Source organism: Lytechinus pictus, chromosome 7 (genome assembly GCF_037042905.1).
Source record: "Lytechinus pictus isolate F3 Inbred chromosome 7, Lp3.0, whole genome shotgun sequence".
Classification (NCBI taxonomy): Eukaryota; Metazoa; Echinodermata; class Echinoidea; order Temnopleuroida; family Toxopneustidae; genus Lytechinus; species Lytechinus pictus.
In genome coordinates, this window is record NC_087251.1 from 1,223,071 (window position 1) to 1,237,560 (window position 14,490).

Below are 14,490 nucleotides of genomic sequence, written 5' to 3' on the forward strand. Positions count from 1 at the left end.
CTCTGGTATCATGAATGCAATATTAAGATCGTTTTTAATGGCCAAAATCTGAATGCATCTTCACATGTGAATTTACTGGATTAATATACCAAATGGCATACTCTTTGGCACAAATATGTAAAACAGTTGACTCAGGATTATAATCTTGAGATAAAGCTTAGAAATGCCTGCTAATTGCATCTTTGCTTAATAAAAAAAAATCTTGGAATAATTTATGGATCAGAAATAGTGGGATTATTGTTATTTTTGGCTGGTGGAGATGGGTTTCATATGTCTTGTAATCGTAATGTAGTAATGGGCATTACAGATATAAAGGCATGTCAAAGGCACAGAGGGGTCTATGTTCTCATGAGTGGGTAGTACATCAAACACATATCTCAAATAGTTCATTATATTCTAACAATTTGTTCATTCTCTCCTCCCCCCTCTGCTTTGATTCCTGTCTGCTTCTTTCCCTTTCTATCTGTCTCTTGCTTTCCTCTTGACTTCTGTCCTCTTGTGTCTTGGGCCTGGTTGTAGATCCACGACGGGTAGCAAGCAGAGTTCTTCCTCACATTTTGGCGTTGAGGGGGATGAATCAGAAGAAGAGGATCCAGTCATGGAACTCTCACATAGCTTACTACTCAATGAAGAGGCCCTGGCTCAGATTGCAGACTCCAAGAAACCAATCTTTATCTTTGAATGGCTCCGTTTCTTAGACAAGGTCCTTGTGGCGGCCAATAGGGTAAGTCAGTTGTTAATGTCTGTAGATATCGATGAGCTTTCATTTGGCTAGATGACAGTTTTGACGGGTACTCATACATGTAAATATTCATCTGTATCTTGTAGAAGATCTACATCGTACATCTCATTTAGACATGTTCCATTGTTCTGTTCTGTTGAAAACAACAGACAAGGATCCTGTGACTCCAGGATGCAGTTATCCAAAGACATTACTGTGACCATACAGACAATTTTAGCACCTCACAATATAGTAACCATGACACAAAGGTTTGTATTGCCAAATGAAAGCTCACTATTCTTTATTATTTGCATATTATAGTATTTAGTGACACCTAAAAAACAGTTGAACTTGATATGTTTGGTTCATTCAGTCAGTAGCAAAAATAGGGTTTTTTGTTTAACATCTATATTTCCCATAATGTCTTGGATACTAATAATTTCTGCTTTCTGAGTAAGTTTACTCTTGATGGCTAAAAGCAAACTACAAAATTAATAATGATGTGACTATATTAGTTTTGCCTTTCTCAAATAATGTATTAGAAATTGAAGTTTGACTGCAAACTCCAAGGCTATGTAACACAAAACTCAGTGATTGTTTTAAGATTGATTGCCTTGATCATTATGTACAATCAATCATGCAGATCAACTGTACAATCAATCGCTAAGTTTCGTGTCATGCGGCCCAGAAATCCTTGTAAAGATTCAAAAGGCCCCTATACAAGGATATTCCAATCTGCAATAGTTGGGTGAGGTACTTACGAACGAATAGATGAGAAGAAAACCAATTTAATTAATGTTGACTAGTTATATCAATAAGAGGCCTTCAGAAAGATGTGAGTCTCCAAATAGTTCATTGTAGGTCAATTGGTTTGGTTTGCCATATCTTGTAGAAATGTGTGATAAAGAATAAATCCTGATTCCTAATTCTAAAAAAAAAAAAAAAGAGATATCAAGATTTTTATGGAATGAGAAAGAGAGAGAAACAGGAATAGGGGAGGGAGAGAGAGCAGAAAGATGATTCAATTTTTACATCATTCTTTTGAAATAAATGGTAATTCGTTTTAAGCTTAGATACAATACTGGATATTTTCATCTTTGCATTGAATCTAGAAGCATCTTTGTCAAGTAGATTTCCATTGATGGTAGGAGTGATTGATTTTGTGTTTAATCCATGTTTGATCTCTGGTTTTAGTATGCAGCATAGATGAATATCTGCAAAAGGTCAGACTGTCTGTGGCTCCTGCAGAATTGTATCTATTTATTGCCTCCCATTGGCAAATACTGATGCTACTCTAGATAATTAAAATTCAAAGGATTTCTTGGTTCTGAATCAACATATTCATGTAGACACATGCAGTCTTCTCAATTATGCATTCAGCTAGAGATGAAAATGGCTGTACCTTCCTACATCCCTCGATCACCCCCTCTCTCTCAGTGCTTTCATACCGATCTTATCACACAAATACCTTTATATTCTGATAGGGTATAATTCATATCAGGAACTTTCTCAGTGTGAAAATGATGTAGATATACATTGTAATACAACTGATAGAAAATAGAGTCAAAAGAGTAGATTCCTTTTCCAAAATGCAAGACCTGTCGCACAAGAATTTCTTCTAGGTTGCAGGTATTCCTACACAGTGTGAAAGCAAATTATGAGAACTTTATAGATCCTGTCCATCAGTAAAAACGTTCGAACTTAAACTAAAAACCTATCTTTTCAAATAATTTTTTTAATTTGTTCTCAAGCATTTCACTACCTCTTAATTGCAGCGCAGTAGAATATATGCACATAGTTTCTGCGCTATATAAATCAGTATTATTATATTAGATGTGAGACAAGAATCATACTTTTAATTCAGATATGTGCAACTCTTTCTGGAGGCCGATAACTACATGTCTGGTTCCACTGGATGTGAATGCATTAAATGAATTATCATTTCCAGCAGCACAGAAACGTTGATACAGCTAACAGAGCACTAACAATAGGCCCAGTTACAACTTTCAGATGGTGACTTCAAACATTGATCCAAGATGTAAAAAGTGCATTTTTAAGTTATGACATTATGCATCGCTGTGACATTACCATTTGTAAGGTCCTCTGTTAGCGCATTGTTAGCACTAACAGTGCTTCTGTGTGGCCACTACAGGTATTTTGAGGCCTCTGCAAGTTCTCATGATTTGAGATTTTTTTGTGATTGGAGAGGTATGGACATTCCTTCTTGGGCGAGAAACCTCCCTCTTCTCCTCTGTAAATTGAACTTGTGCTGTCTTACAGGCCATGATGACTCATTTTACTCTTCAAACATGGCTCTGTGTGATGGCAAATAATAGAAATCAGAGGTCTGCCTTTAAACGAATGTCTTTGCACTGGCAGACATTTGATACATCATCCAAATATACCAGGACTGGTGTTTCGTCAAGTAAGTGTAAGTTGTCATGAGCTCCTGATAGACAGTTTCCAGCAGTATTTCAGTTTTAAAAAACTGCACTTCTCAACGGTTGTACAATATCTAGGGGTATTGGTGGTCACTTTCAGAGGATATAAAATACATGTAGTCCATCCCCTTCTAGAATGAACAACTAAGAAGCCACTGGTGTAGAAAAAGAGATGTAATTCCAACGTTCTCGCTACCACGCGTCACGGTTGGCGGGCGCCGACAACCCTGAAAATTTTCAGGGCAAATCCGCCAACCGTGAACTTCCCCGACAACCGTGGCCGACAACTGTAAAACAGGCCTAGATCTACACAAAAACTAAATAATATATATTTTTTTAAAATCTGCTTTTCAGATCCTAAAATAAACTTGTCGATTATTTCGTCCACGATTTCTTCCCGGGATTTCTTTGACTCGCTACTATGCTGTATACGATACGACCTCGACTCCTCTCTGAAACGCGAAGATGTTTACCTCGCATTTGAGTATCGCATTGCTCTCATTATTTACGTCTTTAAAATGGTAGTAAATATGCTCAAAAATAAAGTGAAGAGAGAGGGGTACCGTGGGTTACTGGGTTGGGCAATGTAAAATTTAGATGTTACGAATTTCAGTTGATATTGTCACTTATTTTGTCAAAAGTAAAGTGTGTCAAAAATAATATAAAAATTCGATCGAAATTTAGTTTCATCTCGTCCCAGGCCCCAGCCTTATATAGCTACATCTACATGAATTCATTGAATTCATTTCTGATGACACTGCCGTAGAGCGAATTGAGAAAATTATTAAAAGATCACATTAATAATGACAAAACCACATGAATGGATTGATATAATGTCCAACTCATTTACTTACAGCAAAATGATTTATTCACATTTATATTCCAATTTTACTCCATAATTTCCAAAGTCTTGATCTCTACATCAATCTTTTGAAAGTGTTGATTAATTTCGCGACGGTGTGTCTACCAAGTTCTGTGTCACTGCACTTGCGCTCGCCACGGCCACATACAGAATACAAATCGCACATGGCATCAAAATCCTTGATCCGCGGGGATCCGAGTCTTCCAAAATTAGATGGGATCCAAAACTGATTTAATTGGAATGTTTTCGATTTATTTTCAGATATTCATTGAATCTGTTATAATTTTCATAAGTAATAATCTTTATTAATATTATTCACACTTATCATATTACGACTCATTTTTTTATGTGAGTTATACGTAGGCCTACAGTGTATTTTCATTTGTATTGTTTATTACTCTTTGCCTGCCAATTAAATATTGAACGCACCTGTCACGGTCCTGAGAAATCTTTTCAGTCATCACAGTGAATGCTTCATGAATTTGTTGTACAATTGCTTAACAACTCCGGGTAACAACTACGATTTAAAATAAAATATTTGAAATTAATTTGTGTAAAGGAGAAAGAGAATAATGAGAGGTGGTCGTGGGCAATGTAAATGAAAATGATGGGATGTTTGTGACTTTGTGGGGGAGCGAATTGGCGAAAAGAATTAAGTCAATGTTCGGAGCAAATGAAATTAATATTCATTTATGGATGTGTCTACTGTGATTGTGGCTGCAAACCTTTATGGTGATTGGAAAATCAACCCTTGGTTGGGAGGCCGGGGGTACGTGATTCAATAGATTTCGATAGAAGTACACATTCAACAAAGTGGAATTGACAATTCATTCACAGATATTCATTTCAGGGGCCGTGGAAACAGGGGGAGGGGGGGCTGGGTGGGCTTCAGCTCCCCCACTTTTTTTTCCAAAACCGTGTACAAAAACATAAAATGGACCACCTGATTGTGTTTTTTGCATGGTCAGCCCCCCCCCCACTTTCAAGACCTTTCCGCGGCCCCTGCATTTCAAGTACGAATTATTGAAGTTGATATGTGTGAACGTTTTAGAGGATATGTATTTCGTTTGTTCACGCCCACATGAGTTGCTAGTATAATTTGAATATCGTTGGATGAATTTTTCAATTTCACTTATGTCTTTATATGTTACATCGGAATAATGTTTTATACAGAGTTATCTTTACAACGTCGTTAGCCTAATTACTGCGAGTGGATGATATGTATTAAATGAGTTGGAATGTGAACGAGACGCCCCAAAGCCGATGGCATGTGATCTAATTAATATTCACTTTCTGGTTGAGCCAATCATTGTGCTTGAAAACGGGTTTCCCCCGAATTCCCGCCCTTGGAATGTGTGCCATGTGCATGACCTGTTAACCTGTTGTTTGAATGCGAATCAGCTGGTTTCGTGACCTCAAATATTCTTCATGTTGTTTACGCTGGATGGGGGCTATAAAATCAAGAAGATTTTTCTGACTTTTTTTTTCATTTTTAATAATCTGTTCGTGATTTTCTGTAACTTAAAAACTGATGCAATTTATTGAATCACGTACCTTGATCTCCCACTCATGGTGCAAGGAAATATTTTAAAAATCGCCAAAATATACATGTAAAGAAAGATTATTCAGCCGTCATCATCAGTAGTAGTATAGACATGTCTATAAATATGCATTCGCTTCGAATATTGACTTCTTCACCAATCCCACACACACGTACGATCTCAACATCCCCTTGTCATTATCCACGCCACGACCCCTCCCCTTTCGCTCTCTCCCTTCGACCATCCTAGCTACAACCACTTCCTCTCTTCACACACGCTGTATTTGTAGGCCTACTTATAGTGCATTATTTAAAAATAGAAATCTGCTTTCCTGTCAATTAAGCTTTACTTTCAAAACATTTTAAATCGCAATTAATTATGATAAGAACAAAATCGTAATATCAAAGTATTATGAATGACTAAAAATATTTCTCCCGCTCGTGATGGACACATTCATTATTTTATAGGTGAGTATAGAACAATACAAATGAACATAGCAATAATTGACAGTGACAAACGAATCTTGATTGGATATTATTAGTATAAACATCATCAACAGAAGTCTTATGAGAGTTATAGTTTCAGTGAGTATCTGAAAACAAAACAAACAAACATGCAAATTATATAAGTTGGGGACCCCGTCTCATGAATACCGATGCCCATTATTTGGAAGCCTCGGAAATTTTCTTCCGAGGCTTCCAAATAAAGTCAGAACAATCTTTGGATTTAGTAAGGGCGTGGCGCGGCGCAAGCTCAAAGGGCTACGCATGCGGTCCGTAGATGTAGTCGGTCATTGACACGCATTCACAAAATTAATCGCACTTTCTATAAAGGACGTAGCGATCTAGACGTTCGAAAGTATGGAGTACATTTATCGATGTCATCGATGTGAATAAATCTATAAACTGTAAGTATAAAATGACTTACTTACTTACTTACTGCCCATTATGCCGGGTGGGCACGTAGGGCAGCAACAAAAGTCCTCCACTCCACTCTGTCCAAAGCCAGGCGCCGTAGTGTCCCCCAGGTGCAGGTCAGGTCCCTCATTTCCCTCTCTACGGTCCTTCTCCAGGTGTTCTTGGGTCTCTTCCCTTCTGGAGTCCAATAGAGTGCCGTTTTGGTAATGCTACCATCCTCTTCCCTTAGCACATGGCCAATCCAGCTCCAGCATCTTCTTTGTATAATGCCTTCCATGCATCCCAATTGGCATCTATCATATAGTTCTTCGTTTGATATCATATTCGGCCAAAAAATGCGACATATTTTCCTTAGAGATTTGTTGTGGAAAACTGATACCTTATGAAGGTCTTTCATTGTAATTCTCCAGTATAAAATGAGATTGAATTTAAATCATTTCCTTTGACCTAGCTTTTTCATCAGTACTTGCCTTTCTGCTTCAATCGCAATTCGCGCAACCGTTACGGCTTTAAAGCATTAAATAGACATAAAATTTGGTGCATTTAGCAGCAATCTACGCTTGTCGATATTGATATTTTCGATAGCTACCGCGCTTTGCGCGGGAGGGGGGACACCTCCCTCCCGCAACCCTCCCCCTGTGCGTGCTTCGCACGCACCGAGGCCGCTGCGCGGCTTGCGCCGCCAAGCATCAGAATGAACCTGGCGAGAACGTTGTGTAATTCTAGTGCTAGCTCTGGCATCAAATGTTGGAAGTTGGAGTGATACCCTGGTATCAAATGCAAGAAGATGGAGCGTTGCAGTGCTTGTCCTATTCATACTTTTTCTTGATACTCTATTGCTGCTCAGCAGACCAGGGAAAAAAATAATTTTTTTTTCTCGGGGGCTCCATTTTCAATTTTTTGTAAAATTTCGGGGGCTCCATTTCTACCTTTCGGGGGCTACTTTTTGCATTTCTGGGGCTCTTTTCAAATGCTACTTTTTTGTATTTTGAGGAATACCTGTTCACTTATTAATGAATTATTGCTTATTTAATATTGTATGATTTTTTAAGTTATTTTTTTTCATGCTTAGAATCTTGGATGTGGGTGTGTGTGTTTGTGTGGGTGTGACTGTGAGTTGAATTTGGATATAAATGAATTCAATATCTAATTTCTACTCCATCTATTCCAGTACAATAAGCTGTACTTGGCCATGTTATAAAGGCCCACATACCCTAACTTTTCCTAAAGTTCTTTGAAAACGCAGATCTCTACAAAAATTGCATTTCTCTATGGGGGAGTCTAAATTTGGTGAGAATGAACTCATTAATAACTTAAATATACATGACAATGAAGAAATAAAACTTTATTGGCAGTTTTTAATAATATACCCGAAATGTAAACTCTGTCTGAAACAGAAAATCACCATCATTGAGGCCTTTACTGAGCGAATTGTCCCCCAGAGCTTTGGCAGAGAGACAGAGCTCAGACTGGCTAGCTAGTACACGCGCCAATGCGGGCGTGCGTGAGCCTCCCGCCGGCCTTGTAAAATAGATGGAGCTTTGTTTGATGATTTATTGTCTGATATTTACCTCATCCCCTAGAAAAATAAAACAAATGATTTTTAAGTAATAATCAACAATTAAGGTAAGTTATTTTGGATGTTAATAGGCCGTTTTGAAAAGCAAAGCCGAATGACAACTAACCAATGCGAGGTTACTAGACTCTGGGATTTATTTCCTGTGTAATTTGAATTATTTTATCACAGAATTGTGATATCTGTAGGGGAAAATGTGCATTAGAAATTGCACATGGTGGTAGTAATAATGGACCCCTATACATGCAACTGTTTCCCGACCGTTGCGTTGATTTTTTTTTTCATACCATGTGTATGGAAAAACGTAGTACAGATCAAAAGACGCAACTTCGGTATTTGAAACTGTGCTCCTCGCTACTTTCAAGGCTTGTTCATGATTTTGAGTGCGGATTTTTGATGATTTTTAAATGGTAAGCGGAGCTCGAGCATATGGCGCTCGTGGGCCGCTGAGTTGTTATTAAGATTTTATGTCGCCCCCGAAAGCATGATTTTGGGTGATTTCGAGGGCGACTTAAGGCATTTCCGGGGCGAATTCGCCCGCCGCCCCCGTGTATTTTTTTCGCTGCAGCAGACTATGGCATGCTACATGTATGTGGCTAATAAAAAACAAAATTCAGGGTATATCCCTTGTACTATCCTTGCTCAAAGTACTTCACTAAAAATCTTGACTTAGTTGACACATGCAACCACTTTGTTCTTGTTTGTTATAATTACATGTATATATTATGATGTGGTCAGCTTCCTGCATTCATGCATTGGTCTGGCGTACATTTTTCATGTATGGCTGGAAAATAGATATGCACACTCTGCCTTCATTTTTGTGAAAATGAGACGATGATGAAGATTATAAAGTACTTTCAGATGATTTTGTAGATGGTTTACTCTATTGGGAAGTTGGCTGTAAAAATCCTCTGAATCTTTCTCATTCTCCAAATAAACTGGGGAACTTTTCACAAAAAGTTTGGTCAGTGATTTTCACTCACTTATTTGCTCCTGCAGCCAATTGGAAGTAAGGATTTCAGTAGCTTATAACAATGGTCATTTAATTATTTGTTTCTTGAAATGCAACCTGCTTCACCTATCTGGAGACTGGAGCTCTGTATACTGCCATCTTCACCATCATCCTGAGATTGGGTTTAATGTGGTCTTTAAAAACAATCCATCTAGTTTGAAGCAGACAGTAATAGCTATAGACATGGCCATTATAAGGTGTAAACAGCCATATCCATTATCTGGATCACTAGAAAGTAGTGCACCCCAAAGTTTTCATTGATTTGCACTCTGCTTGCTGCATTAATAGTTGAAGAGATGCCCTTTTCATTCACGTCTCCATGTTTTACTTTTAGGTTTAAAATGTTCCTTCCACTTGATAATGTGAAAGTGAATTAAAAGAATAACTATTTCATTGCTTATATAAAAGTTTCCCCTGATGTCTGCTTTCTAGACCTGAAATTCTGCTTTCTTCTCCTTTCTAAATTTCTTCACTTTGAAATTCTTCAAAAGCTCAGAAAAGACACTTAAAATTTTGAATGAGTAAAAACTGTAAAAATTCTTACCTGATTTCCCTTCCTACGTACTCCAAAGCATGGGCGAATTCGCATTTAACTAAAGTCATATGCGCATGCAAGCAGAACGATCGAAACAACAACAGTGCACGTCACAGTACATACATGTGCATATTGCGTGAACGAAAATGCATACCACAAACGTAGATGGCAGCAACACACTTGTTGCTGCCCTCTACATTCGTTGATGCATACATGCTACTATTACGGGCGACCAAGCGTTCCATCACCGTAGTAACGTGATGTGCATGTGAATATTGCTTTCGCTATGCAAGGAAATTTCCAGAACGAATCGTGCACAAAGGCTGCTGGGATAGCTGCATTGCGTAAGTAGTACGTAGTGTTGTACTTATAAATTTATTGTGGGTCAAATCTGGTAAGGTGTGCGATCGCGATCGGTAGGCTGGTTTCACAGAGCTTAATTTATGCAATTCCTAGACTGGATTTTATAGACTGTATTATCAATTAGGATGCTTTTGGAACCAATTTTTATACTTTAAAACTAAGATTTCTCACCGAATTCACTGTTTTTTTTTCAAAACTGTGTTTTTCCGCTTTCTACCCCGATTTCCGCGGAAAACTTAGGGCACTAAGGTCATGTATGTACCTGTATATGAAAGGGGAAGGGAGAGGAAAAAGGGATGGGAGAAAATGAAAAGAGAGAAAAGGGTTTTATATAAAAGGTTAAACAGATACAGAAGGATGAAGAAAAAAAGGAAAGAAAGATTCTGTACTGTAGTCCTAATCTGTATATATTCAAGTGAAATATGTGGGGAAGTTTGAGGGGAAAGAGAGAGGGAGATCTTGCATGTCATAAAAACAGGCTGAAAATTTGATGAAAGAGAGAGAGAGGAGAGAAAAGTAAAGGAAAGAAAGATGGTGTCAGTGAGGGAAAGGGAGTTAGGTTATAAAGCTTGGGGGATATATGAAGAGTGTGACCTATTTCTCCATCTGTGAATACTAAACACACCTATTCAAAGCACCTGCTATGAATACAACTCACAGCTTCATTTGATTCTACCTGCGCTGTGTGGTGAAGTATCATGATGATGGAGGAATACCAGTGTAGTGACGTCTACTCTACAACAAAATCTCACTGTATATTGAATTCATTCAATGAATACCACTACGCTGACATTGCACTGTTTTGATTAAACTCCTTTTCAGAAGCAATGCAGGATATTTGAACTAAACTGTTTTTTCTGCAACTGGTAGCCATGGTTACCAATGCTTGCCATGGAAATCAAGGTCAAGGCATATTACCATCTGGAAGGAATGTAGAGCAGCTTCTATCTCATTCAGTATAAAGAAAGTGATTTCATATACTTACATGTAGGCCTTTATCATGATCCCTTTCATATGTCATGATCGAAGTTATGATATTGATTATCCATTCTGTGACTTCCATTAAAATGGGAAAATTGAAAAATGGGAAATCCACTACAAGTTTCCAGATTCTTTCCCTTTTTTCAATTCTTTATGACATTATAAGAAAAATTTACAGATAATTCAGAATCATTTTCATGGGGGAAAAACGTTCTCGTGACTTTACTTGCAATACACTATGTGTGTGCAAAAAATGAAATGAATTGATAGACGTAGAGAAAGATCAATTGTTTCTGAATTTATGACTGTTGCAAAGTCAAATTGCACTAACAGAAAATCTAATACATTGTGTCAGACAGATATATGTACTACTACATACTTGATGGATGATATATTTGGTACTTTGCTTTTGATATATGAGAAGGGAATGAATGGGATTGTTTGAGATACTTCAGTCCGAGCAGCTTTCTGTAAACATTGCAATATTTTTTTTATTACTCTTTATTAGGGCTTTCACAATACATGTAGATAGCGTGTCTATTTGACTACCATTTGGGTACAATTCTTTTTTAAACAATAACATTTCATATGACCAATTGTAAAAACCCTTAATGTGATTTTAAAAATTGCACCGTAGTGTGGAACAGTACTTTATGTACATTTTAGATAGCTCAATCAGACATGCAGATATACAACCAAGGGCTGCATTTTTAGAACAAGCATGTATACAACATTACAAGATAAGTCTGGACTGTTTACAAAGTGCTTGTGATATGAGATACAAGACAGACATTGCATTACATGCATGCACTTATCAAGTTCCTTTCTGCATGGACCTACACCATGCTTTCTGTTGTTAACAAGATTGCACTGTACTGAGAAACGGTCTCTGGAAAGACAATACAAATAATGCACTGTATGGTTGGACATTTATGACATCTTATAACCCACAAAATTTCATGTCAAGGGTCTACATGTACATATATTAGAAGCCAATTCGTGGGCTTCAAAAGTTGAAACTGAATGAAAATGAGTATAATTGGGCCTGAGTGGCTGAGCCTACTATTATTTTTTGGTGCCCTGATTTTTTGGTGGACACAATTGGCCCAGTGAAATAAAGAAATACAAAGTCAATAAAGAAAATCATCAAAGACTGAAAATCATCAGATTTAAGAATTACATGCTTTCTTAGACTTTCGCTTTATATTATATTTCAAACCTTTAATCACACAAGTAGGACTTTAGAAATAAGATTACCAAGCAGGATTTCTAAATTTGTCTTGCTTTAATTTGTCAGCATGTAACATTATGATACTGATGCATGATATTTGGGCATGGCCTTTTTTTTTTTTTTTGCAACAGAGAATTGATTAATTCATGAATATGTACCAAAATTTATACTAGATGACTTTATTATAGTTTTGAGAGGTAATTTTCTAGAGTATTCCACAATTGATCAAAGAAGCATAAAAACCATACCTTAAAATTGATTGACAATTTCAAATATATTTTTAAAATTGGGAAAAATGGGGGGGGGGGGTGACATGAAGTTGTTTTCTACAGATTTATATTGCAATTAATTGCACCTTTGATTTAATCAAACATCTTAGTCTCCGGATGACCACCTTGATACATGTTGTCCTTTTGTTTTCCATGGATATCCAGATTTAAGCTTCAGACAAGATAATTGGTCTGACTTTTTGACATTCATCTGGAATGACAGTAATACTCAACACAGCCAAGCCAAAACACCCGCTGATTAAATTTTCAGAGCGACCAAATTGGATTCTAGATTGAATAACAAAAAGGCTGCGTGTCTATTGCTTTGTGAACTTTTTAGTGCTCAGTTTTGATAATGTGAAAGCCAGTTGTAAATGTTCAGTAAGATGTTCATTCCTTCAGATGTATTGTTAGTATGCAATTTGTTTGGAGAGAGCATCTTTGGTTGCTGATTGGAAGTTAAAAGGTCAAGACTACAGTACTCAACAAAAACTTAATTTGAATAAAGGGAGGGAAAAAATCAAACAAGTTTTAACACTGAACAGTTTCATAAAAATCATATTTAAAATAAGAAAGTACCAGCTAGTAACTACATGTAGTTAGCCATTAGATCATGGACCATAGTTTCATCAGACATGTAAGCTTGGAACAGCCATGCAGAGAAATCATTCTTTATGAGACCTCATAAGCAAGAATCATTTAAAACACAAACATAAATAACAGTAACTGCAGAATCAAGGTTTAATCGACCCTCTCTCCAACGACGTTTCTCCCTCACTTCAGGCCTAGCCATTGTGCATCGCAGTGCGCAGATAGGTCAACTTCAACGCGGGTTTAATTGCCAAAGGTACACAATGTTGATTTTCAAAACATGTGTACATCTTGTAGCTTTGTGAAGCAAAAGCATAGAATATACCACTGGCAGCTCGCAGTCTGGCATGAACACGAAAGTATGCCGACACAGTGACGTCATAGAATCATGATTGAAATCAAGTCTGACGTTTATTCAACCTTTTTCAAACGTGATTCTGCAGAAACGTCTTTCGAAATGCCCCCTTTTCTGTGTTTCATATTTGTGATTTCAAACACATTTACTTTTACTTTTGACTTAACGTAACCGTGATTCTGCAGAAACGTCTTTCTAGGGGTGCGTTTATCCGCCACTTTTTTACCCTAGAATCATGATTTGAATCATGATTCAAATCATGATTCTGCAGAATCACGATTGCGTTTAGTCGAAATTGAATATAATCATGATTAGAATCACAAACATGAAACACGAAAAAAGGGGCGTTTGGAAAGACGTTTCTGCAGAATCACGTACGAAAATGTTCGAATTAACGATATCGTGATTACAATCATGATTATATGACCTCACTGTTGTGTAAGGCTACTTTCGGTTTGACTCTTGCCAAGCTCAAGGCGCTCTATATGCTCATTGTATGTACATGACTATGTACTATGAATTCATTTCTTGTCATGTTCAAGTTCTGTGTTGGTCATCGCATCGTCCACTACTTTTCATTTTTTGGTCATGTCTTCAACTTCAAGTTCTAGTAAATGAATTAACTGGACAGACAATGATCTCAGTTGTTGTTGAGTATACAGTATCAATATCAAATTGGATCTACGCTGAAATTTACTTCCGAACACCATTTTGGATAAACTAACAAGATGAATAGAAGCATATGGACCCTTTATGATAGAAGTAAACAAAATGAGGTATAGACTGAATTCTGATGGAAGCAAAATAATTTTCGAGAGCCGAAACACGTGCGAAAAACTTCCTCTGTCAAACTGCGCACTAGTGATGCGCACTGGATTGGCCCGAATCTGAGGAGAAACAGCATTGGAATGAAGGTCGTCTAAACGCTGATTCTGTGATATTGTGATTCATGTTTGTGTTTTGAATCATGATTCAAATCATGATTCAAATCATGATTCTGGCTTGAGGTCGCATAAACGCAGCCTAAACATGTTTCAAATCATGATTTTAGGTTAAAAAAGTGGTGCATAAATGCACCCTTTAGTGAGCATGTAC

General features: G+C 37.3%; 1 protein-coding gene across 1 annotated transcript in view; it reads left to right on the forward strand.

Moving 5' to 3' along the window:
- The first annotated feature begins 294 nt into the window (after window positions 1-294).
- Window positions 295-14,490, forward strand: part of LOC129265629 (HEAT repeat-containing protein 5B-like) — a 50,973-nt gene continuing 36,777 nt past the window's right edge. The window contains exons 1-2 of the mRNA XM_064101336.1: window positions 295-356; window positions 520-724. Coding sequence (XP_063957406.1) covers window positions 295-356; window positions 520-724 — 267 coding nt within the window. The remainder of the gene's footprint in view (window positions 357-519; window positions 725-14,490) is intronic.